Raw genomic sequence first — 24,703 nt, 5'->3', positions numbered from 1 at the left:
GGAGTTTTCATTGTTTATTTAATTAGTTAACTATATGAATATGAAACTCGACAGAATACATTCACGTTTTATTCGCTGATATTCAAATAATTTCCCCTCGCATTCCTTTGCATGTACAAGTTGTAGATCGTAAAGCTCGAAACACAAAATGCAGATCTACAAATCATCTCATTCAGAAGCGCGTATGAATGCTGTGAGCCGTGGCGCCGTTTCCCCCCCCGCGGTTAAGACCGTGATGGTATGGTCCTGCGGCGCTGAGCGGGAGAGCGGTGCTGATGGTGTGTGTGGAGCGGAGCGGCGCTGCAGAGCCGAGGCGGTGAGCTTTAGCTCAGTTTCTGGAGGCACAGCTAACAGCTACAGCCCTGCTGCTTTATTCATATGCAGTTTTCTCCCGGTGAGATGTTCGCTTTATGAATGGTTAAACGTAATGATATGATTAATAATTATTTAGGGGAAAGTCCGGCGCCGTGTTGTTGTTGGTCCCGCTGTTTGGGGCTAAATTAGCCTGCTAGCCGCCGCCAGAAAGCCCAACAAACAGCGTTAACCTTCCTCTAGTTCACAGCTCTGTAAACAGGGAGTTTTTTTGTGAGTGAAATTCTTGTTTGCTACAGTGTTGGAGTTACGAGTTATTGTTTTTCTGTGTGTCTTAGAGTCAAAATAAGGTTAAGATAAACGTTTTTAAGGTAACGTTAGTTAGCTATCCATGTTGCCAAGCTCGTTTTGATTGTCCGTTCCACCTTAAATGGTACGGTGGTTTCATTACGGGCGACCGACGAGACAGGATGAAACCGCTGCACTATTTAAGGTGGAACGGAGAAATCGAATAAAAAGCTAACTTGGTCCTCCTATCTGTTTTTAGTTGTTTTTTCCGCAGTGTAAGGAGTTGACAGTGTGTGTGTATGATATGGTTTAATATAAAATAAGTAAAATATCAGTCTGCAGTGTAATTCTGCCTCTAGGACCCTGACTCTGTCTCTGTTTTTGACTCTGTCTCTGTTTTTGACTCTGTCTCTGTTTTTGACTCTGTCTCTGTTTTTGACTCTCTCTGTTTTTGACTCTCTCTGTTTTTGACTCTGGCTCTGTTTTTGAGTCTGTCTCTGTTTACTTCTGCAGTTCAAGATGAAACCCCAGTCCAGCCACGACTTTAACCCTGGAGATATCGTGTTCGCTAAGATGAAGGGTTATCCCTTCTGGCCTGCCAGGGTAAGAAACTGCTAAAACTCTTTACTAGGGCTGGGTATCGTTTTTAATTTTCAAATATCCATTTATGTGTGCTTTATTAAGAACAGAAAAACAGCATCAAATCATTTCATTTTATTAAAGAAAAATGAGCATAATATTCTCACTCTTTCCTGACTAATTGTGAAACATGCTGTGGAAAATTCTTCTTCAAAGCAAATCAATTCCCAATCATTTCTACAATTTTGCCAATAACGATAAGGAGACATTTTACTTTATTCACAAATGTGTTTGTAACAGTCTTTTATTGTACTAGCTTTCACTTCATAAAGGGCAATTTTAAGAAAAATTGGGAGGTATATTTTGGGAGAGGCACTGGGTTTAGAAGAGGGACAGAGCTGATTGGCTGAGCTGCAGCAGCAGTGTGCAAACTAGAGCTTTTTTTACACTGTAGGGCTGCAGCTATCGATTATTTTAGAAATCAAGTACTCTACTGAAAAAACGTTTAGAGTAACCGGATAAAACATAAAATACGAAATTTCACTTAATAATGAATGACCAATTGGTTTATTTTTTTAATTCACAACATACATTTCCACATTGCACACAAATAGAAAGTTTTACAGTACTCAGAACTTAATTAATTGACATAACTAAGACTAAATGACATGATACAGTAAGTTCATGGCCGTGCACAGAAAAATAATCGATCATTTTTTTTATTGAGTAACTATAATTACTTGAGGAATAGTTTCACCCTTATTGTACTGTATTTTAATATCTTGAGAGAGAAAGACGGAAAGACAGACATAGCAAGTGCCTTAGAGTCTTCATCACTGCGACAGTGTTCCGAAAATTTGAAGAAAAAGGAAGTGTGGATGAATCTTTTGTAGCAGATCCAGACTTTAGACCATCTCAACATGCTTAACTCGCTGTGAGTGATGTCCACATTTGTCACGTTTAATCTATTCTACTGTATTTTACTCTAATACTTATGATAATGCATTCCACAAGCAAGCATAAATGAGTTTAGCTTTAATAGATAAGCACAGCATGTCACATCGAACATTTCTAAAAAGGAGTGATAAGAAGAGTCAAATGAATAATCAAAGAATACGTTCCCTATACCAAGTTCACGCCTAAAATGCATTGAGTGCAGTGTTGTCACTAACCGCAAAGACCTAGGCGTAATCTGTGCCATTAAAGTCAGTTAAAAGTTAGATTATAAGTTAGATGTGGATACATATTGTTTACATGCAGAGCTGGAATTTAAAAAGTAACCACGCTTTTGTATTTCTGTGACGACAGATTGCGGATGGAAAGGCCCCCAAAAACAAGATCCCGATCTTCTTTTATGGAACGCACACAACGTGAGTAAACATCTGCAAACACAAACGCAGGAAGACCGTCACATGGCATTGGCACAGTTTATTACATAAGATATTTAAATTATTGTAGACAGCAATTTTGATTAAATAACCGAAAGTGTATTGATTCAGAACTGATTTATTGTCAGGTTTTCCTAATATGAAGCGTAATAAATAAATAAATAAATAAAACAAAATTGAGAAACTTTTGCTTGTTTGAAAGTGAATCAGGCATATTTTCTGTAGTTTACGATGAGTATAATTAAAATGTTGTAATTAAGATGTAGTTAGGAAGTCTTAATATATTGTTCCCATGCCAGTTAATTATTCATTTATTTGCTTCTTTGCTAAAATCAAAAGTGTAAAAACTTTTTACCTTCATTACTCAGGTAGAAGCATAGACTGTATATAGCTGGACAGAGCATCCTCTCTGAAAAGTGAAGCCACCACAGGTCGGGCACCCACTGCTGTTCCGTTTCAGAAAGCTGTGTAACCCCACCCATCCCCATATGTTTCAATTGCAAAACAGAACAACTTTCAATCACGCTTTTTTCCAACATACTGTAATTCTACCTCCTTTATATAAATGCAACAGCTAGTGTAACCTCTGCTTATGTTGTCAAATTTTGTATATCCCCACAGAATTCGTTTTTAAAAACGTTATTCAGTTCTATTCAAAAAAGGTGTGGTTATTGTAAAACAGCTGGTTATGGGCGGGACCAATAACAGACCGTCAGCTCCGCTCCACTCCGCTCTGCAGCCTGACCACGAGGAAGCCCTCAGGGGCGGTTTTACTTAAATGAGTGGGCCGTCTCTCCACAGTCTTTCTCCCTCCTCTGGTCTCTACTGCGCAGACTCGGGTATCAGATTTTGGCTTCATTTTCATTGAATGAATGGGAACGGCGACACAGCGTCCATCTTTTTTTACAGTCTCTGGGTAGAAGTATAGATACAACAGTTTAAAATCTACAGGAAATTTCAGGAATAATCAGCTCAAGCTTTTTACTCAAGTAAAAGTGTAAAGGTACTGGTTTCAAAGCCCAATAATGTAATGTAATATTAAAATGTTAATGTTAAAAATTTGGGATGCATTATGCTGTCTTTCAGCTGCACATGTGCACAATGAAAATGAGTTCATTATAGTACAATGCAAATATAATAAAGAAGCTTAGTGGGGACATTTTGCTATGCACGGATCATCTTCATACTTAATATTGCATACTCTTTTGTGCTATAAACTTGTTTGCCACAAAAATGCCAAATATACCTTTAACGGAGACAGTAACAGTAATATCAGAAATACTTTGACAGAGCCAGCATGCTATGGAAATTGATTTAACTGTGGCTATTTCTGCTCTTTTTGCTCTCATTTTTCTGCAGAACCTCTTTGGTCCCCAAAGAAATTGCCCACTACTGGCCCAACAAGGAGAGATATGGCAAATCCACCACACGAGGAGGCTTTGACAAGGCCATGTGGGAGATTGAAAATGACCCAGGGATCGGCCTCAGAGGTCAAAAGGTCAGATTTCACAGCATGCCCACTGAAATGCAAAAAGTTTTGCTGTACTGTTCAACCAACAGGGTGTGCATTGTAATGATTTAATGAATTAATATTTATGTGCTAAATTAAACATTTACATTTTGGCTTAATCTGTATTGGTTTTAAAGTAGTGGATCATTTATATTTATGTGCATTTTCATCAATTTTCATGTCTTATCTGTCAGTTAACTTTTTTCTGCAATCCATAATGTGTCTACACAACACAAAGCAAAGAAAAATATTTAACCCCCTGTTGCCAACCTTGTTGTGGCTTCTGAAAGTAAGACACTCTCTTCTTTTCTTTCTCTCTTTCTCTCTCTCTCTCTCTCTCTCTCTCTCTCTCTCTCTCACACACACACACACACACACAGAAAGCAGCTCTGGTAAAGAAGGTACATGAGAGCCGGCTGGCGTACAAAAAACAGAAAAGGACAGAAGCAGCCAAAACAAAGAACAGCGAAGTGTCACCTGCAAAAATCTCCTCACCTGTGTGTGACCCATCATCTAAACCCACCACACCCAGTGCAAAAGGAGCATCTTTGAAGAATGCATCAAGTCCAAAGACAAAAACATCGGAGATGCAAGTTAAGAAGAGAGCGACTTTAAGAGTCGCTAAGGATACTGCAGCAAACAAGACGATTAGAGCCTCCAAAAGAGTGACCAGTGTTTCAGCAGCTGGCTTGTCCAGAAAAGTCAGCCCTGTGAAAAAAGTCATCCAGAAGAAAAAGGTCATCCTAGTCAAAAAAGCCATACTCACAAAGAAAGTCAGTGCGGCAAGAAGAGTGGGTGCAGTGAGGAAGAGCTCCGCCAGGAACAAAATCCTTTCAAAAGCAAAGAAGGATAAAAACACTGGGAAATTAGCAAGAAACAAGACCAAGGGGAATAACCTAAAGATAAAACTGCCACTGCCAGTGAAGAAGCCTGCAAAAGTAAGTGTTCTGTGTTCACTGAAGTTTTTTTCCCATCCAGTTACAATTTTCTGTCTTTCATGAAAACCCCTGATCAATGCAATAAACCCCAGAAGCTCAGTATAGCACACTTAGCATGACGAAATTCTTAATGTATACTGCGTGCGGAGCTGTGGAGCTCAGGTGGGACTCGCTGCCCAAATTAATGGTACCCTCAAATCCAGAACTCTACTCCCAAATGTACTCATACTTGTACTTGAGGGATTTTTTTTTTATCAATGCATCAATAGATCAAATCCCTAAGCTTATGCTATGAACACACCTAGTTTATAAACGGTAGGGGTTGTAATGTTTGGCGGTCCACCATTGAAATAATTTAAAATCGACAAAAAAAAAGAGTGTTTAAGACGTTAATAGCTGTTCTGTTTCAAATGTATTATAAATCAGGTGTTTATTACGTGTCGGCACACCTCTAATGCATTTCAGAAGAAATATTGCCAATCATTGAACATATCTTTGAACTTGATATAAATTTTAACAATTTAAATAATTCAAAGTTGGCTCACAAATGTTTGCACTTGTAAGTTAAGCATGATTAAGTGTGTTTTGATATTGACCCGTGTAAGGCATGCTGTGTGTTGTACTGCAGGTTCAGAAGTCCTCTGCTGCAGTCACCCCGGTCACTGAGGACCCACTAAAAATACGCAGTCAGAAGAGAAAGCTGGAGGAAGCTTCGTCTGATTTAAAAGAAAAAAATCCAGTCTCATCTGCTCCTTCAGGCCCAGCAGGTACTGCTACTTTGAAATGCTTTTTAAAGGTCTCCTTTTGCTAAAATGCACTTTTTCTTGTTCTTTGTAAAATACAATAGTTCTCTCTGAGTTGTTTATGCATGCTGCATATAAAACTATTTTTTGACCCCAATTGTCTGTAGTAGCTAGTGAAAGAAAATATTCAGAAAATAAGAGTCGATCAGGAAAGCACTGTGTCTATGTGGACCGCCCACAGGCAGAACTGAACAAAGCCACACTGTCTCTTGTAACTAAAGAGCTTACAGCTCTGTTTACACCAGCTAGTAAACCGTAGCTATCTTGTGTAAGTAACTATATGTTTAAATCATATATATGGTTGATTCCACGTTTTTCCAAGACCTTAAATATACACTAGGGAAGCACGGTTTGACAAGATAGTTCAACTCGACAGAACACCGGTCAAAGTGACGCCGTTCACGTCAGATTTTATGATATAGAGCAGACTCTGGGGCTTCGCTGTGGCAAAACCGCCGAAGCACCGCATCACCAAGTCTGAGGTAAGAGTTTAGTATCGTTAATTTAGGTAACAAAACGTTATCAATCAAGGTCAAGCGACATTGAGAGTCTGACAATAAGCAAAGTTTAAGGGTTAACTTTATATAGCACTCAGTGCTATATCTTCACAACTAAGGCTGTATCTCTGAAAACATTTTGTCTTGAGTTTTAGAGCTGCAAAATTGACTGTGGGGAGAGGAAGGCAGGTTGCGTTCTTCTGCAGTTCTGTTAGCCAAACAGAGGCTATTTGTTTGCATGTATGAATATTCATGAGCAAGAACTGAAATCCTGTCTTTCTTCATAGACCACTAATTCAGTGAAATAAAGCAGGGCTAAACAGAAACACCAGAGCACCTTTTTCACAAAAACTGCTCACATGGCATTCATTCATACTAGAGACCAAAACAAAAATAAAAATGAATAAAAAAAAAACTATGGAATAAAACCTTTTTAAGGTGTTTATATGATGCACATTGTCCTCTAACATCTGAAACCATCAAATCACTTATAACACATGAAAGCTTTGCTGAATGCCATGATGGTCTTACCCTGCAAACTTGATCATTCATCATCATACAGGGATTGGTATTGTTCTACGCCAACTCGTGAGTTCATGGTCTCTCTCACCTTGGCTTGGGACCGCCCACAGGCAGAGCTGAACAGTCTCTCTTCAGCTAAAGAGCTTACAGCTCTGTTTACACAAGCTCGTTAACCTTAGCTATCTTGTGTAAGTAACTATAGGTTTGAATCGTATATCCGGTTGATTCCACGTTTTTCTGAGATCTTAAATATACACTAGGGAAGCACGGTTTGACAAGGTAGTTCAACTCGACAAAACACTGGTCAAAGTGACGCCGTTCACATCAGATTTTACGATATAGAGCGGAGTCTGGGTCTTTTTTCACATGGCATTCCTTCATACTAGAGACTAGAAACTAAACATTTTAAAATGAATGAAACATTGAATGAATGGACATTGCCCTCTAACATCTGAAACCATCAAATCACTTATACCACATGAAAGCTGTGCTGAATGCCATGATCGCCTTACCATGCAAACTTGACAATTCATCATTGTACATGGATTGGGATTGTTTTGTGCATTGTCTCTCAACATACAATGTACTTCAAGCTCTGAATTCAACCAGCGGTGAGAACCGGTGAATTCCTGCTGAAAGTGTCATAGTCAGGGTCTGCTAACTGTACTGAGTGATGTGATGTACTCTTGATTGTGGTTTATGGTTAGTGGTGAGAGTTAAGTCTTTACTCTTCTTCCTGCAAATTTGTAATATATTCTGTGAATTTGTGACATCCTGTCTTCACTCAGAGCATTGAACACCATATGATTTTAATGAGCCGTGTAAAATCATTTTTAATTCTCCCTAAATTCCATTTTTATAGTTGGTTATTTATTTCTTTTGCATTTCTTTCCCAATTTTTGTTATTTTTTCCAGTGTATTTAAATTTAAAAAATGTTTTAGGCCTCAATTCAGTAATTCTGTCTGTGTTCTATGCACTATACTACAAAAACTACAGCTACAGCTTCTTGTGACCCAAGCAACTTGTAAAATATGGTTAATTTCATCTACTGAACTCTCAGGATTGGCTAAATTATTGGCTTACTGTTAGATAGTTGATTGATCCTTCCTTACTGTTAGATAGTTGATTGATCCTTCCTTACTGTTAGATAGTTGATTGATTCTTGATTCTCAAGTTATGTTGGAATTATATAGCACAAATGACTCTCCCATTTTCTACCTGTTATTCTTTTTTGTAATACAGCCTCCATTAAGAAACAAGAGAACGAGAATGAAGGATCAAAGAGGAGACGGGGAGAGAAGAAAGACAGGGATGAGGAAGAGAAGAAGGAGGACCTTGCGGCTAAATCACAAGACTGTGATAAACCTACAGCTCCACAAACAGAAAAGAATGATGTTAGAAAGAGGAGAAGAGGAGAGAGAGAAGAAGGGGATGAGAGTGAAAAGAAAGAGCATGAAAGTAAACGACTGAGAAGCAGCCTGCCACGGATTGAGGGTAACGAGAGGGAAGAGGTTGAGAAAAGGAGAAAAGCAGAAGAACAAAAGAAGAAAGAAGAGGTGAAGAAAAAGAAGGAAGAGATAAATAACTTGAAGGAGATGGAGGAAAAGAGACAGACACGGAAAGGGGTGCAGGAGGCCAGTAAGGAAGAGGAACAGATTAAGAAAACGAAAAATGAAGAAGCGAATCAGAAAAAGAAAGAACAGGTGGATAAACTAAAGGAGATGGAGGAAAAGAGAACAACAAGGAAAGGAGTGCAGGAAGCCAGGAATGATTTGGAACAGAGGACAAAAAGGAAGGAAGATGATGTGGCACAGAAAGGGAAAGAAGAGCAGGACAGCGTGAACAAAAAGATGAATCATCAGAAAGAGGGAACTGTGCAGGAAAGGAAGGAGGTGAATGAGTTGAAGGAGACTGAGAAAAAGAGACAAACAGTGCAAAAAGAGGAGGAAGTGGAGCAAAAGAAAAAGCAGGAAGAAGCAGTTAAGGAACAAAATGAGGAGTTGGATAAACTTAAAGAACTGAAGAGGAAAGATGAGCAAAATAAAAAGCGGGAAGAGTTAGAAGCAGAACGAAAAAAGACAGAAGAGCTGCACAGACTTAAAGAACTCAAGAGGAAAGAAGAGCAGGAGAAGGAGCAAAAGCAGGCAGAGGAAGCAGCAGAACAAAAAATGAAAGAAGAGCGGGAAAGACTTGAGCTGAAGAGGAAAGAAGAGCAGGAGAGGGAGCAAAAGAAAAAGCTGGAAGAGGAAGCAGCGGAACAACAAAAGAGAGAGGAGCTGGAGAGACTTAAGGAACTCAAGAGGAAAGAAGAGCAGGAGAAGGAACAAAAGAGGGAAGAGGAGAAAGCCGCACAAAAAAAGAAAGAAGAGCTGGAGAGACTTAAGGAACTCCAGAGGAAAAAAGAGCAGGAGAAGGAGCGAAAGAAAAAGCAGGAAGAGGAAGAAGCAGCACAGAAAAAGAAAGAAGAGCTGGATAGACTTAAGGAACTGAAGAGAAAAGAGGAGGAAGAGCAAAAGGAAAAGTGTGCGAAGGAAGAAGCTGCACAAAAAAAGAAAGAAGAGCTTGATAAACAGAAGGAACAAAGGAGAAAAGAAGAGCAGGAGGCCCAGAACAAAGAGGAAATGATGCAGCAGATAGAAGAAACTGGTGGAGAGAAGCACACGGAGGGCCAGAAGGAGGAGGTAATTTTTATTTAATATTCTTTAAGGCACAACACCAAAAACAACCCATTAATTCCATGGTTTACTTGGTTCTATGGTTTATCTTTTTTGTTTTTCTGTCTCTCTCTCTCTCTCTCTCTCTCTCTCTCTCTCTCTCTCTCTCTCTCTCTCTGTTTGTAACAGAGGAGTAAGGTCTTGGCCGAGAAGAGGCTGAGTGTGCTGAAGTCTCTGCAGGGATTGGTCACCTCTACCAGAGGAAAGCGAGAAATTCCAAAAAACGACAAACCTACTGATGAAAGCACAGATATGACTGCAAAGGAACTCTCGGTGGAAAACAAGATTGTGGATAAAGACTGCAAACCAGTCACTCTTAAGGACTTGGAAATCAAACAAGCAGTAAAGGATGATAGCAAAGTGTCTGTTAAAGCAAGAGAAGAGGGGAAGGCGGAGACGAGTCAGAAGACATCGAGAGAGAGGAGTGGGGGGCGGCCACAGAGAGAGGAGAGCAGAATAACAGAGTGAGTGAAAGGCCTGTTAAATGCACCTTAAAGCATTAGTGCTGTAATTTTTATGATTTTTCTCTTGATTGCATAGGTTCTCTCCACCAATCATATAGGTTTTTTCTGTCATCTATGTCATAGACAGCTGTGACTGACTTTACTAAGGCCATGCTGTAATATCACTTCAATGGGGACTTGTTAGACTGGTGAAGGTTTCTTTTAATGATTGTTGTGTTTAGACAAGGAAATGCTTAGAAATGCTTGGAACCGGCACATTAGATTTAATAGAAACAGGATTAAACTCTGTTCATGTGCTTCTGTGCTGCAGGTGTAAACACTCTGAAAGTTCAATCTGTAAAATCATCTTTCGTTTTTACCAAATAACAGCATGCAGTGTTTACTCTTTCTCCCACATGTAGTGCTCTTTGTAGTTTGGGAAAAGCAGCTCTGTCTGATCTTGAGTTTAGATTGTGTGCCAGAGCCTGACCCCAACCCGATGCCAAACTCGAACTCGGGCTGAAATTTCCCATCACTTTCTTGGGCCCTGTCGCTTGGGGCTCAAGAAAATGGTCTGTGACGCAGGTCTACGTTTTTTAACAATATATATTTTTTATTTAAAGCTATGGCATGATTATTACAATATAGCAAAGTAACAAATCACACTGTGATCTTCAAAAAGTTTTAATCTTATAATTATGCAGCATTGACCGCAGGTCAGTAGCCACCTCATAATATGTCAATGCAGGGCTGGGCACTCGGCCACCAGGCAAAAAACTGAAACGTATGGCGGTAGAAATCAAGTTGTACAGGTACATACACCTTGGAATTGTAGTTAAAAATATGATTTTTAACACTTTACTAACTAAAAAGATGTCTGGTTTAAATAGGGCTTTGGCTCATAACAGTTTGAGTCCTGCTGGATTTTTTGGGCCTTTTCTGCGCTTGCGTGGATAATTCTGTGAACTATGTGTGAGAATATTTCTCATTTCTATGTGTAATGGTCTGTAGTGGTGCTTTGAGTTTTGCAGTGATAGTCCAGCAAAATTTACTCCAAATGTAGTCGATCACCCAAGTCATATTTAATGTTTGAAAGTTAGCTCTTTTAGTTTTATACTAGCCTCATCATTGCCTCATCAGCTCATTAGCTTCAATAATCACATTTTTACCATGGCTTGTAATTATCCATCTTCTTGTTTAATTATATTCTTTGTTCCTTATTATACCTTCTGTCAGAAGTCATTTAAGGTGCAATGGAAAATAATACAAATTGTGTCCAGTAAGAATCCAACTTCAGCCAGACAAACACATGCACTGAGGATTAGCACTGACTGAGATTTGTTTGATTTGTTTTTATTGCAGGTCCGGCAAGAAGAAGGGTGAAGAGGAGAGAATGGACATACGGAAGGGTAAAACATAAAATCTTATATAAAGTCTTGCAGAAGCACACTTTATCCCAAAAAATCATGCCATGCCATTAGTGAATGGATCACCATAATTCATGATTCACTATAAGATTCTGTCACAACAGTGTTGGGAGCTCACGCAAAACACGCATTGTGCATAGAGCACCAAAAATCAAGCTCATGAAAAAACATCATATTGATAGTAATCATTATAATGAGATTTAGAATAAAAATATGCAATGCATGTTAATATATATAGTAATAATATAATATTACTATAATAGTAATAATAATGGGTATAAGCAAAACCAAAATAACATGTTTGCTTGAAAAAAATCTAAATCTCCTATGTTTATTACGGTAGCCGCGTACACAGCGGAGCTGGGGAAGAAGCTGCTCACACTTTTCGTGCGGACACTGATAGGAAATAGAAAAGAGAAGAGTTTTACAGCACAGTAGACAATTTATTTAGGTATAATCAACAGATATACAGCAGAAAGACAACTATTTATGTTTGAAATTTTTACTAAAAATAAAATGCGTCGTTTTTCAGGTTAAATCCGTTGTGTTTTTAAACAGCATATTATGTATAGACCACGATTTCTTATTAAAGAATAAAATCAAAGTGACAAATGAAACCATTTGTCTTGAACATCACGTTCCATGGTATTAATCATGTTTAATTTCAAATTATATTACTGTTGAAATTTGAATTAAGGGCATGGCAAAATTAGACAAAATACGTTTTTGGTTTTATATAGACCTGAATTTGCTATGCTGCTATGAAATAAAAACATCAAAGTATTATCAAATGACTCCACTGGTTCCTACTCAATCATGGCACAACCCATAGACTTGGCCTCATCTACTCAAATGACACATTCAGAACAAGCTTGTTTATGAGGCAGCTGCAAAAAATTCTAACTCCACACCTGAACTGATGTGATTCCAAACTCTGGTGTTCAGACAATACAACTGAACAATATTTGATAATATACTCAACTTGGAATTGTCTGTTTTAACAGTGCATATCATCAAATTTTTTCATTGTGATGCATCGAGTCAAGATGCTCCGTTACCCCCCCTACCCAGATAGAATTCTATAAAAATGCATGAAGTGAGCACATGTAAATGTGTGTCTGTGTATGTTGTATGTCATAAATGTTTATGATAAATGTTAAGCATTGCAAATAAACAGGCATTGTTTTTTAAAGAAGGGACTAAGTTGGATGGAATAATCTCCTAACTCTGATTCTTCTTGTATTCCTCTTTCAGCTTCTGCTCTGTCCGTCACAGACTCTCTGCTGTATAGACTGCACGGGGATATCCGAATCTCCATGACTCTTGACAATCCTGTGAGCTCAAACATATCTCTTTATATATAATTAAGCCATAGAAAGAAATAACTGAAAACCTCAAATGTTTACACTGTGTCCTTAAACCCTTCAAATTTACAATTTTGTGTACAGTGTTTTATTGTGACCTCCTCTTTTTTGCTGGCTATATGTAGGATGTGAGTAAGTGTTTGTTGGCGCTGGATGAGTTGAGCAATGTCCCAGTCTCCTCTCGTCACATACAGAACCACAGCGAGCTCATTGACACACTGAGAAAGGTACACACACAGACCACCGTAGACTTGAACCTGTTATATTGTTTTCGTATAACTATATTATTTACTGTGTGTTTGTGTGTGTTGTGAGCAGATGCGCTGGTTCCGTGGCAGTGAGGACATCATGTTTAAGGCCTCTATGCTTTATTACCGCTTCAAAAACATCTACCTCATTGGCGACTCGGATGAAACCCTCAGTCAGGAGTACATCAACACACTGCAGGAGGACAAGGAGAGGGAGAGAGTGGAGCGAGAAAGAACGGAAGAAACTTCATCCCATGTCTCTCATACTGCTATAGGTAATACTCACAAGATGAGGTATTCTATAGGTCTTCCGAATCTGTACAGCAGAATCAGATTAAATGAAAACATGGGCAGTAAATATGTAAATATTTATTTTAATAAATATAAAGCCCTGTCTTACCCCCTCTGCAAAATGTGCTACAATGCTCATTGCTATCTTACACCTTGTCAGTAGTCATATTTTCACGCTTTGCACATGCGTCATTTAAATAGAATATACCCAGATGGGCATGGTGGTGTGGAAGTGTGTTCAGAAAAATTTCTTGCAATTGCTGTCTTGGCTGCGAAAAACACAGGTGTGCCACTGACTGGTTAAAACCTAGACTACAGTCAACCATCAGACATTCATTTCTATCTTGTGCACATGTGCACCCCTGCTTGTCACACACACAAAGACATGCAGCAGTGCACAAACACACTTTCCATCAACAATCAACAGAACACAAAATAAAATAACATTTGCTGTTCCCATTAATGACCTGCTCACTCACCTTCACAGTGTGAACGTCCAGGTCCGTTTCCTCTGCTGAGAAGCGCACAAGCGTTAAAATACCAAATAAAATACCAATCTGCCAAAGTCAGAGCGCACCTGGCTCTTGAAGGAAGTGGCAAATGACACTGGTTTTGTTTCACGTTATGCCCACCCATGATTAATTAAAAGAATTAGTACATGCCTTTTTTGTGTCTCGAGTCATGCCGGGCGTATTTTTCCCCTGTTGTTACAATATTAAAACCAAGCAGCAGTATTACATTTATTTTGCACTTAAGGCTACTAGCTTGTGAACCGTTACAGTTTTTGTGGCTTCTTATGGGCTCTTATGCTCCTCTTAAATAACCCAAAGTATGGAAAAAAAATAAGACTAATACTAGAACTAATAATAACTAACTAAAACTAAGCACTGGGAAAAAAACTAAATCTAATACAAAACTAGCAAACCCACTCTAAAAACTAATTAAAACTAGTTGAATTGGAAGAAAAAAGTGAAAAACAAAATAAAATTAAACTATAATGAAAAATTCAAAACTGTTCTAACTTTTTTTTTTTTTTTGCTGCAGTTGATGGATCCCATGTAGAGACACAGCCCCTACAAGCTCAGAGCAGTAACCTCATACGACACAGGTATGTGTTTCTGTCTATCACGGTTCATGCTTAAGGTAATTAAACATGCACTGATATCATGTCCCATGACTTATGGGTGCCAAATCACTGCACTGACCTTCCGGATATGCATGCGGGATCTGCAGCATTGAATGTGGATGTGATTTTTCTCACAGATTCATTTGACTGTTCACACTGACAATTCTAGCCAGATCCTAGATTAATATAAATAGTCCGTTTTCACTTAGACCACCTTACTGTATTTTACATTATTAACTTAATTTTAAATATGACTTATTTGAATATAATTTTTCTTGTCTGATGTTTGTGCTAACAGTAAATAAACATTAAGTATATATTTTTGTTTGTCCAGTGATTGTTAATGAGAATCTACAGTAACAGTACTTCTCTTTTGTGTTTTCTTTCTAGTGAGTGTGCAGCAGAAAGGAGCTGACCAACAAAGCTAACATTTTAAAGTTTTGTAGGGTTTTTTTATATTAATAGTCTTTCATGGTCAAGCTGTGCATCAGCTGTACATCTACGGTGCTGCAAAACTGTTTAAAACACACAAAGGCTACCTTCATTTCACTTCAGAGTGCCTTGGCAGGAAAATATCTGGAAGTAGAACTGATCACAGCTGAGTCTGCCACTAATAAAAGCATTAAAGTGGGTAATTCTACACATTTGTACAATTCCAAAATTTCTGATTTATTGTGTATTATAGCAGAGCATTAACCTCATCGTTTAAAGTCATGAGGAGTGTTTTAAAAAATGTTTCATTACTGCTAGGAACCAGTTGTCACAGCTCCTGTCACTTAATAGGCAATAAATACATAAAAATATATTCCTTAGGTCAGATATCTGGTTTTACCACATTTTGTAATTTTCTGTGAGATTCTTTAGAATAGGGTGTTTCTCACCAAATCCACTACTTTTTTTTCTCGCACCTTTAGGTGATTAAGTATGTAAAAAAAATATATATATTTTCCCTTTTACTGCCACTACAGCCCATTTACAAGTTTGCAAAGCTAAGAATCGTACAAATGCTGTGGAAATGCCTTTAAGTTTTGGTACAGGCATATTACAACAGCACAAAAGCTAACTATATTGTCTTCACTCAGTAGTTTTACATTTTAAAGCATTAAGGTATTTTTTTCTGCATTTGGCATTTCAGTCCAATATATCATATTTGATGAATCTGTTGTATTTATTTATGAAGGTTTTTACACTATACAGGCAGTGTTGTTAACTGCACCACTCATCACTGGTGATTTAGCACTGTGCACTGAGCTTCAGTCCTGACTTTGGAAATGAGATAATAGAGATACAAAAATAAGATATATGAAACACTTGATCATCATCTTTTGGTATAAAATCTCTTTACCACAGCAGTGTAACCCCATGTAGTTTTCAGCATTAGGTATTTATGAATGCCACTTTTGCACACATGCACACGTGTCTCCTTTCCTTCATAAATATGTAATGAGATGTGAACGTGGGCGCTCACAAAGTGTTTCTGCAGGTAAACCACTGCTTAGGTAAATTTGTATTAGATCTGGTTTAAGTAAGAATCAAATCTAGCATAAAGCTGGTTTAGATCTGATTTAGTTTTCCTAAACCAAATCTTGTTTAGATCTGTATTAAATCTGCCTTAGATCTGCTTAGGTCTTTTTGCTGGATTGGATTCATATTACAGCTGGATTTCATCTGAAATTATGCTGATTTATATCTGGTTTCAATCTGTATTACACCTGTTGTCAATCTGCACTGAAACAGGTTAAAAACTAGATTCAATTTTAAAACACTTTGTTACAGTGCAGTGTTAGTCTGTGGACGAGAGCTGCATTAGACTGTGGAAAGTGGTGCTGACTCAGTTTGTGTAAACAGCCAATGACTCTCTTTACCAGTTTGTGTCTCTTTATTACAGTAATTCATGTTGACAGTAACATGCTGATGATACATGTAATAAATGTGTAATTACAGTGGTGCATGACATGATGTCATCCCTGCTTGATCTCAGTTACTGCTACTTCTGGATGCATGTGTTTAACTGAACTATGATCGGATTAAGAAAAGCATTACATACTTAAACTACACTTTTATTCTGCTGCCTGCTTTGTGTGTGTAAGGGTCTACCAGTATTTAGACCTGGTTTTCAGTCCAGTTCACTTCATACTGTTATTCTAAAGTTGTATTTTGGTTTATCTCTTATTTTAATGGATTTTATCATGTAAATAGTTGTCTGTTGTGGACAGTTTGTGTGTAAAGCCATGCTCTTACTACTTATTGTGATTAAAAGTGTGTTATTTCTGTACTGGGACCTGTGATGTCCTATTTATCTACACTGACCACACACACACAGACATTTTAGTTAAAATAAGCAGAATTCTTAATTTTAAATATGCATCTGTTCAGTTTTCAGCAAACAAATCCATTCAGACATTATTTAAGGCAGAACTGCTAATAAAACTTTTACATGCAAATATCTAATTTATACATGTGAAAGTTTATTCTGTAGATGTTACATTCCTAATGGAATCAACATTGATTTTTTTTTATACATTCTAAAACATTCTGTTAAATTAAAAGGTAACTGCAATAGTGTTACCACAGTTACATTACTAGAGAGCAATGTTAAGCTACAGTACTAAGTCAAGCATCATTACAGGACAGATCTGCATAACCAGTATCATAAAAAATATGTAATTATGCTGCATCGTTAAGAAGTACATTTGTATACTGTTTTGTTTGACGTCAGTACTAAAATCTTATTATTTAAGTCAAACAAGCATTGCCCCACTTAATTATCTATGTGTCATTGCTTTTTACTCCGCCATTAGTGAAACTAATAACTTAAAAGAAATGTGATTTTTGCAGGTTATATATTCATATTAATGCTTACAATAATTTTAGTATTATAAAAAAAAGTTCTTAAAACATTGTATTGTTTAAAAAAGGAGGCATTTTTAGCAAGCAATTCATTAGATATGGACATGTAATCTTTGAAAATGGATATAAAAAATGTCAATTTACAAAGCCTTTGTAGTAAAGCAGTGCTGGAACAGAGCTGTTACTGCACTCTCTACTGCAGCATTTACACACAGTACATGAAGATTTCCCGCATTGTAACTGGAAAAAAAACAGAAACACAGATAATTGGATATATTAAAAGTATATGACTTGTTTTTAAAGAAATTACAGATAAGGCCAGAGACTTTTCCATATCCAACACAATCCATATCTAAGACATTCTGTCTCACTGGGTTCACTATGTTCTTCTGTACTGCACATTTATTCTCTTGAGGCAGTGTCTCAAAGCACCTCAAACTCATTAGTGTTTTCTCTGTCCTTCTATTTATGTAGCTAATTTACTCTGCACTATGGCCTTTGCTGCTGCGCTCAGCACTTTATTGTAATATACAATTCTGCACATGTTTAGAGGTGTGTGCGTGTGTCTAGATGGGGGTACCAGTCACTGTGTAATGTTGTCAGCTATTGTGCATTGTGAGCTACTGTAACCAAAAACAAATTCCTTGTATGTGTAAGGCATACTTGGCCAATAAAGCCTGATTCCTATTCTGATTTATCCAATTTGTGATTATCTGCTCATATTTGTGGATAAAACCTTTATACAGTAACATGTAGTATGGAATATTTAATGTAGGTTTTCCATCTGTTTCCCCACATTTCCTTTTTACTAGTTCAGACTGCATTTTATTTCATTGACTGTAAAACATTTGGGCAAAAAGACGTTTTTAGTTTAAGGCCCACATTAGCAATAAACCTCCTAAACTCCTTGTTTTCCCTGCTAAGCCTTCTCTTCCACTCTCAACCCAGGGGGGCTTGTTCTTGTTCAATGTAAGATTGCAGTAGACAACAGATTACCCATCAACCCCTGCAGAAACATTGAATTCAACCACCTAATCTAAACGTTTCCTTGTTGAGAGGTAAAAATTATATGGCTGGATTTCTCTTGCTTTGTTCTACTAGTCTGAATTGTTTCCTTATTTTTTCCTACTAAGTCACTAAGATCAAAAACACTTCTCTGGTCGCAGACTATTTAAAGTGTCTCCGACATTGCTACATTTTATTGCTCATGAACATTGTAAAGAAAAGTTACTGGTGCTTATGCTATCAATTGCTAAATAATTGCTTCATCAGCGACAATTGCTAAATAACCATTATTTCAATAACCATTGCTAAACAATTAATCAATATTTTGTTAACTCTTATATACTCAGAATAATGTACATTGACGCATTGATGCTTAGCGACCCGATACGAATTTGGGTTAAGCAATGCTTGCAAAAGAACATATGCTTGATACAATTTTACACAAACAAGTATTGGTAATGAATCAGTTAAAACCAGTTCTAGGGGCCTCAGCCTGGGTGTCTTCTCACTTGTGAGGGAGGGGTTTCTTGTCTTTAAAGGCTTGTGTCTGTGAAATATTCTTTGAACTCTTTTCTTGAAATTGGAAGATGTTCCCATGGATCCCTGCTTTAAAGGTCACCTTCCGCGAAAATCCGATTTTTCTTGTTTTTTGTGGAATACAGTAGGTCTCTCCGAGTTGAATGTGTACACCTGCACATTAAACTGTTTTGCAGCCCCCATTGTCTGCAGGAGCTAAGCAAAGAAATCCCCCCTCCCCCCCTCCGAAAAACGGGTGAATTTTGAATTATCTTTCTGCCTACGTAGGCAGAAACTCACAGACCAGCCCACCTTGGCTCGAGAAACTCCCAGAGGCGGAGCTGAAGCGACGCAACATCACCGCTCATCAGTTAGGAGGTGGGAGGCAGTGAGCGGCAGAGCGGTGGAGGGGCGTCGCAGTGCTCCTAGCCAATCAGATGAGAGATATTTGCATGCTGTTTGCATGTATGAATATTCATGAGCAAAGCTGGAATCCGGTCATTTTGGAAACACCCCTAAAACAGTCCATTAAAAAAGAGCTATACAGAGACACCTGAGCACTTTTTTTTTACAAAAACGGCTCACATGTCATTCATTCATACTAGAGACCACAACTAGACATTTTAAAATGAAAGAAAAAACGACGGAAGGTGACCTTTAAAATTGTTATTTTGCTGAAGATCGAGTATCCTGTCTTTCTAAACTTCATCTCCACTTTGGGCTTCCATCAAAAGAATTCAGCGGGGACTGCACTGGAAATTGCACAGTAAGGGGTAGTGCGGTTTTCCCAACAATTTTCATGAGCCTCAGACCAATCGAGAAGGGTCTGTCTGTCTCCTGCAAGACTACAAGGAATGCACACAGCAAAAAATGCCTACTACAATAAAAACGCCCACTACAAGGAACGCCCACTACAGTCACAAGACTAAAACCCAGGGCCCCACGTAATTTTTTTTTTTTTTGCTCAATCCAAGCTAATTTGATGGTTTACTTTAAATGTTTACTGAAATTGTGTGCAAAAACAATGTTTAAATCTGCTTTACTGTGATTTTTGTTAGTAACATTTAGCATAGTGGTTTGTGTAACACTTTGAGTAACACTATACTTTAGCTACAATAATGAACGCCGGTGTTCTTAGGAGTTGTGTTCCCCTGCACTGGTGTTACCCTAGTGTATTTTTAAATGTACAAATACCAGAAAATGTGCCACATTTGAAAATGCCCCCCCCCCCCACACAAGTCTCAATAGGATATTCGAACTGTGTGTGTTTATGTGTGATAGAGAATTGTTATTCAACAAAGAATGTTGCTGAAACTAATTGTAATGCCATGTCTTTTGTACAAGCAGTTTGTACAAGCAGTACCACATAATGGATAAGAAGCTAAAACAAGCACTTCACTCAAAAGTCTGTTTTAGTTTTGTCTCAGTTAATGGAAATGCATATTTAATTAACTTGAAAATTACTTTTTAGTATTTAATGGAATATACTGAGTTTGGGTTAGTCAGGGAAGTGTATTAAAACAATTTTTATGTCACCAGAGCTCAATAAGACAACAAATGAAAATAAAAACTCATATAACTTTATTATATTTATTTACAGGGCATATATTTAAGTATTGGTTAATGGCCATCAAGTCAAGAGGCTTTTATTGTCATTACATCTGAGTACAGGTACACAGTGTAATGAAATTACGTTCCTCCGGAACCATGGTGCAACATAGAACAACAAGCAATCGACAACATAAAGTGCAAGAGTGACGACAGTGCAACATAAAATATAAAATTATAACACTAAATAACAATAAATACAATAAATACAAAAGACGAGACAATTTAAAGACAGGACAGTGCAGTACCGATACGGTATAATAGAGTGTATAGTGAGGATAAGGTGCAGAGATGTGTAACATACTGTAACATATAGAACATATATAATCACAGCAGTTACTGAGGTAGAGAGTTTATAGTTTTTAAGTGTGCAGCAAATATTGCTGAAGGAATAAAGACATGTCAGTCTCTGGTGCTGAGTGTGTGTGTGGGTAAAGTTCAGTCTTTGTGTGTGTAAAGGGGTGGTGGGGTGTTCAGTTCAGATTTGTGAGAGTGTGTTGGGTGTGTGGTGGGTGGGGTTCAGTTCTGTTTCTGAGTGTTGAGAAGTCTGACTGCCTGGTGGATGAAGCTGTTGCAGAGTCTAGTAGTGGAGGCTCGGATGCTCCTGTATCTTCTGCCGGACGGCATCAGAGCGAAGAGTCTGTGTGAGGGATGGGTCGGGTCATCCACAATGCTGGTGGTTTGAGGATGCAGCGTGTGGTGTAGATCTCGGTGATGGATGGAAGAGAGACGATGATCTTCTCAGCTGTCCGCACTATCCGCTGTAGGGTCTTGCAGTCTGAGGTGTTGCAGTTCCCAAACCAGACGGTAATGCAGGTGCTCAGGATGATTTCTACAGTCCCTCTGTAGAACATGGTGAGGATGGGAGGTGGGAAATGTGCTTTCCTCAGTCTCCGCAGGAAGTAGAGGCGTTTCCTGCATATTTAAACTCAGAATGAGTTTAAATATGCTAGGCATGCAACACACTAATGTTAAGATGAATACAATTGTCAAAAAATCAGAAAGGAACAGCTATAATGCAATATACTGCAGACACACTAGATGGCAGCATGAAAATAAAACAGATGGGCGTTTTTACGTAGTCTTGCGGGACGCAGATAGAAACTCTTGGAGAGAAAAGACTATCGGCTCCACAAATCCCGTCTCCCGCGCGTTGTGTGATTGGCTACAACGGAAAGTCTCTCTGTGCTGTGATTTGCCAGGACGAGTGTTTACTGGCGTGTACAACTAGCCAATCACAGCACAGCGGGGCGGGTTCGTCGGTTCGTCTGAATGCGGGTGGAGAAAAAAACACATCACACCGCGGAAGCGGAGTTCGTCCTGTTAAACGTGGCGTAGCTCGTAGGGGGAACCGACTGGCTGAATCCGGCGCCGAGCTGAGGACGTGTACTCACACCCCCCAGAACCCGAGGACGATCCGGACCGAGAGCAGCACGGATGCAGCTGAGATCTGACAGCGGGTGTTGACGCTGGCGCAGCGCGGACAGTCTCTGCTGTGGTTCAGGTCGAAGGGAATCTCAGGAAGAGCGATTATGGCTGAAAACAGCGAGATGGACGAGGTGAGTCGAGCTCACATTCAGTGGAAATTCGGTAGCGATTCAATGGAGATAGAGGCTGGGTAGGTTACGCAGGAACAGCTGAAGGTTACCGGTATATCACCTCGCTACCTGCTATCGTCCCTGCAGATGAGAAGACCTGATTGCTAATGTATGGCCTGGTCTGAGTGCAGTAATATTATTGTGCAGTATGTGCAATTTAAACGTTTTATTTATTTTTAAAGAGCCAAAATGCTCTGCATTGCTGTCTCTGTCATACAGTCTCTCTCTCTGTGTCTAAATTGCAGAGAGGTACTCCCTTTGGTGTTTATTTCTCTGTATGAATGAATTGGAGTATGTTTTGACTCCTGTTTCAATCGAAAGTAGCGCGTCTTTGAACCTCACAATTTCACAGCTGGCTCACTGGCGTGGTTAGTAGTAGGTGGTGTTGTGGTTAACACGGTGTTAACACCTTTTTTTTCCTCGATTGCTGCTGGTATTTGTGGTAAGGTGAGCAGTTCTCAATTGGAAGTGGTTGAGCTCTTCTCCCAGCCCCCTTCTACGAGCTCATGGCAAGCAAAGTCTGTGGCCAATCAGAGGGGGTCACATAGAGTCATATTTGTCCAGATGTCTGTTTAAAGACCAGTGTCAGGTCTGGAACAGGTTTTTTGGTTTACAGCTAAAAAAAAAAAAAGGGTTAAAAAGGGGTTGAAAATTATATAACCTTCAGTGGCCATCAAAGACCAAATACACCTATACCTATAAGTGCTGATTACTGAATAAAATCAAACTCATCTCCGCTCACCCCCAGCACTCCAAAATACATAGCTTTTATCAAATGCTCCCAAAAGGCTTATAATGCTAGCAATATGGGCATAGCATTGCCCATGCAAAAAAAAAAAAACTGTTGTTACATCATTAACAAGGCTCAAAGTGGAAACACATAAAATCCAGCTGTTGCTGAAACTATTTCTAAAATATTTATGCATTTTCACATTATTAATTGTATCCTACCTATTTATCACTCAACCTATCATGACTTAAATTCAAGATGGCGGCGCCTGGAAAACTATATCAAGTTACTGTGTGTATAAATGGTATAAACAGTATTTTTAAAACACTACCTGTGCACTTTTAAAGTTTTAATAACAGAGGCCTTAGAATTCTACCAATGAAGTGGGGAGCAACTTTGAGCTTGTTAATGGTGTACAAATTGCGATTTATTAGCATGGACAAGGCTAAGCCCCTATCTCTAGCATTGTAAGCCTGTTAAGCTAAAGCTAAAAGCACTGTATTTCTGAATGCTGAGGGTGAAAAGAGGTGGGCTTTTCAACAAAGGGTTGTTCTTGTTATCATGTTTCACTACACCCCAAGTCCATTTCACACAGGAGTTCTCCTTTAAGGGTTTAGGAAAATATCGATATATAAAAGTATCGCAATATCATGTAATCATTGTAATAATGCAGTGATTCTTAAAAACATAGTATCACATTTTAATAAACCATTTACATGCAGAGATTGACAGTGGCAGACATTTAATTTCAAAGCATCTGTGTTACTGAAGAGGATACATTCTTTAAATAAGCTATTTTTTTTATTGGTGTTCATTTCAAAGAATATGACAACCAGTATTATTCATCACAGGTTTACTCTATTCAATTGATTAGTGCTGCAATGTGGAGTAATGAAGCAGTAACAATTTGACCTAGTAAGTCAAATTGGAGCGTCAAGTTTTAGGGAGTTTACAGGGTGTATGTTTCAATAAAAATATTGATATTTAAGGCCACTTATTGAAACAATATGATATAATCCAAACAAAGCAAAATGGTATATATTGATCCTTACTATGTTGTCCCTTCAAATCAAGCTGTTTTTGTAGAATAAAAAGTATACTTTTCTTCTACTCATTTGTATGTGAATGATTATGTGTACTGTATACTATGACTGATAGTAATAAACACATACACCGTATATAATCCTGCATGCAGTGTCACAATATATTGCTGTTTTTGCTACATATATTAAATTCATATCATGTCATATACACATCATAGTATACATTTCTATACATATCCTTTCATTTCTGTGCTTTCTCTTTGTAGTTTAGCAATGCTATATGCCCCAAAGAACCAGAACATTATAACGATTATAAACATTATGACATCTGCCTCAGATACTCAGTTTCTGGTCATCTGCATGGCATCAAATCAGTAGGTGCTTTCATTAGTGAACTGGACAAAGGTCAGCACTGGCACTCAAATTAGGTCAGCAGATACATGACCTCATAGACATGGGGACAGTGGGCACTACCCTGTAAGTTGCAACACAATTCTCCTACAACTGTCAATAAACATTTCCATTGTGCTTCTGATGGATCGCCCATTGATGAGCCTTGTTGCTGGTTATCATCATAAGGAGAAAAGAGATGTTCAAACAGATTCGTCACCCGGACATAATGATCTGACCCTCGTCAGAGTGGCTCATGCTTCTTCATGCTGCCCGTTTCTCCACATTCAACGAGATGATAATGAGAATCGACTGTTCAGTGGCCGTCTAGCAGAGATCCTGGACCTTGACATGCAGTGCTGTCAACACTATTACCTTTATCTGAGAGGGGCACCAGAATTGTAAAGGAGTTCTTTATAGGGAACTGATCTAAGATCAGCACTTCCAGTCAAAACTTAAGACCTAATAATGGTGTAGATTTAGAGCTGACTTAAAACCACAGAGTAAAGGGG

At 38.4% G+C, this 24,703-nt stretch overlaps 2 protein-coding genes across 3 annotated transcripts in view; both read left to right on the top strand.

Annotated features, from left to right (window-relative positions):
• The first annotated feature begins 242 nt into the window (after positions 1-242).
• LOC103045511 (golgin subfamily A member 6-like protein 22) lies at positions 243-16,726 on the top strand. Of its 2 annotated transcripts, none has more exons than XM_007237371.4 (14): positions 243-394; positions 1,114-1,203; positions 2,488-2,549; positions 3,927-4,065; positions 4,458-5,015; positions 5,644-5,782; positions 8,081-9,519; positions 9,682-10,016; positions 11,358-11,404; positions 12,677-12,756; positions 12,912-13,013; positions 13,105-13,309; positions 14,370-14,433; positions 14,842-16,726. In XM_007237371.4, the coding sequence occupies exons 2-14, from the start codon at positions 1,120-1,122 to the stop codon at positions 14,864-14,866; spliced, it is 3,279 nt and encodes a 1,092-aa protein (XP_007237433.3). In that variant the 5' UTR covers positions 243-394; positions 1,114-1,119; the 3' UTR covers positions 14,867-16,726. The 2 variants fall into 2 exon arrangements, with proteins under 2 accessions (XP_007237433.3, XP_022517835.2); XM_022662114.2 differs by lacking the exon at positions 243-394 and adding an exon at positions 497-585.
• Positions 16,727-21,693: 4,967 nt separating this feature from the next.
• The window catches only part of LOC103045191 (tetratricopeptide repeat protein 39B), a 36,221-nt gene continuing 33,211 nt past the window's right edge, over positions 21,694-24,703 (top strand). The window contains exon 1 of the mRNA XM_007237370.4: positions 21,694-21,989. Coding sequence (XP_007237432.1) covers positions 21,963-21,989 — 27 coding nt within the window. The 5' untranslated portion in view covers positions 21,694-21,962. The remainder of the gene's footprint in view (positions 21,990-24,703) is intronic.

Source organism: Astyanax mexicanus, chromosome 13 (assembly GCF_023375975.1).
Source record: "Astyanax mexicanus isolate ESR-SI-001 chromosome 13, AstMex3_surface, whole genome shotgun sequence".
NCBI classification, from domain to species: domain Eukaryota; kingdom Metazoa; phylum Chordata; class Actinopteri; order Characiformes; family Acestrorhamphidae; genus Astyanax; species Astyanax mexicanus.
This window is presented reverse-complemented; position numbering and strand designations above follow the sequence as displayed.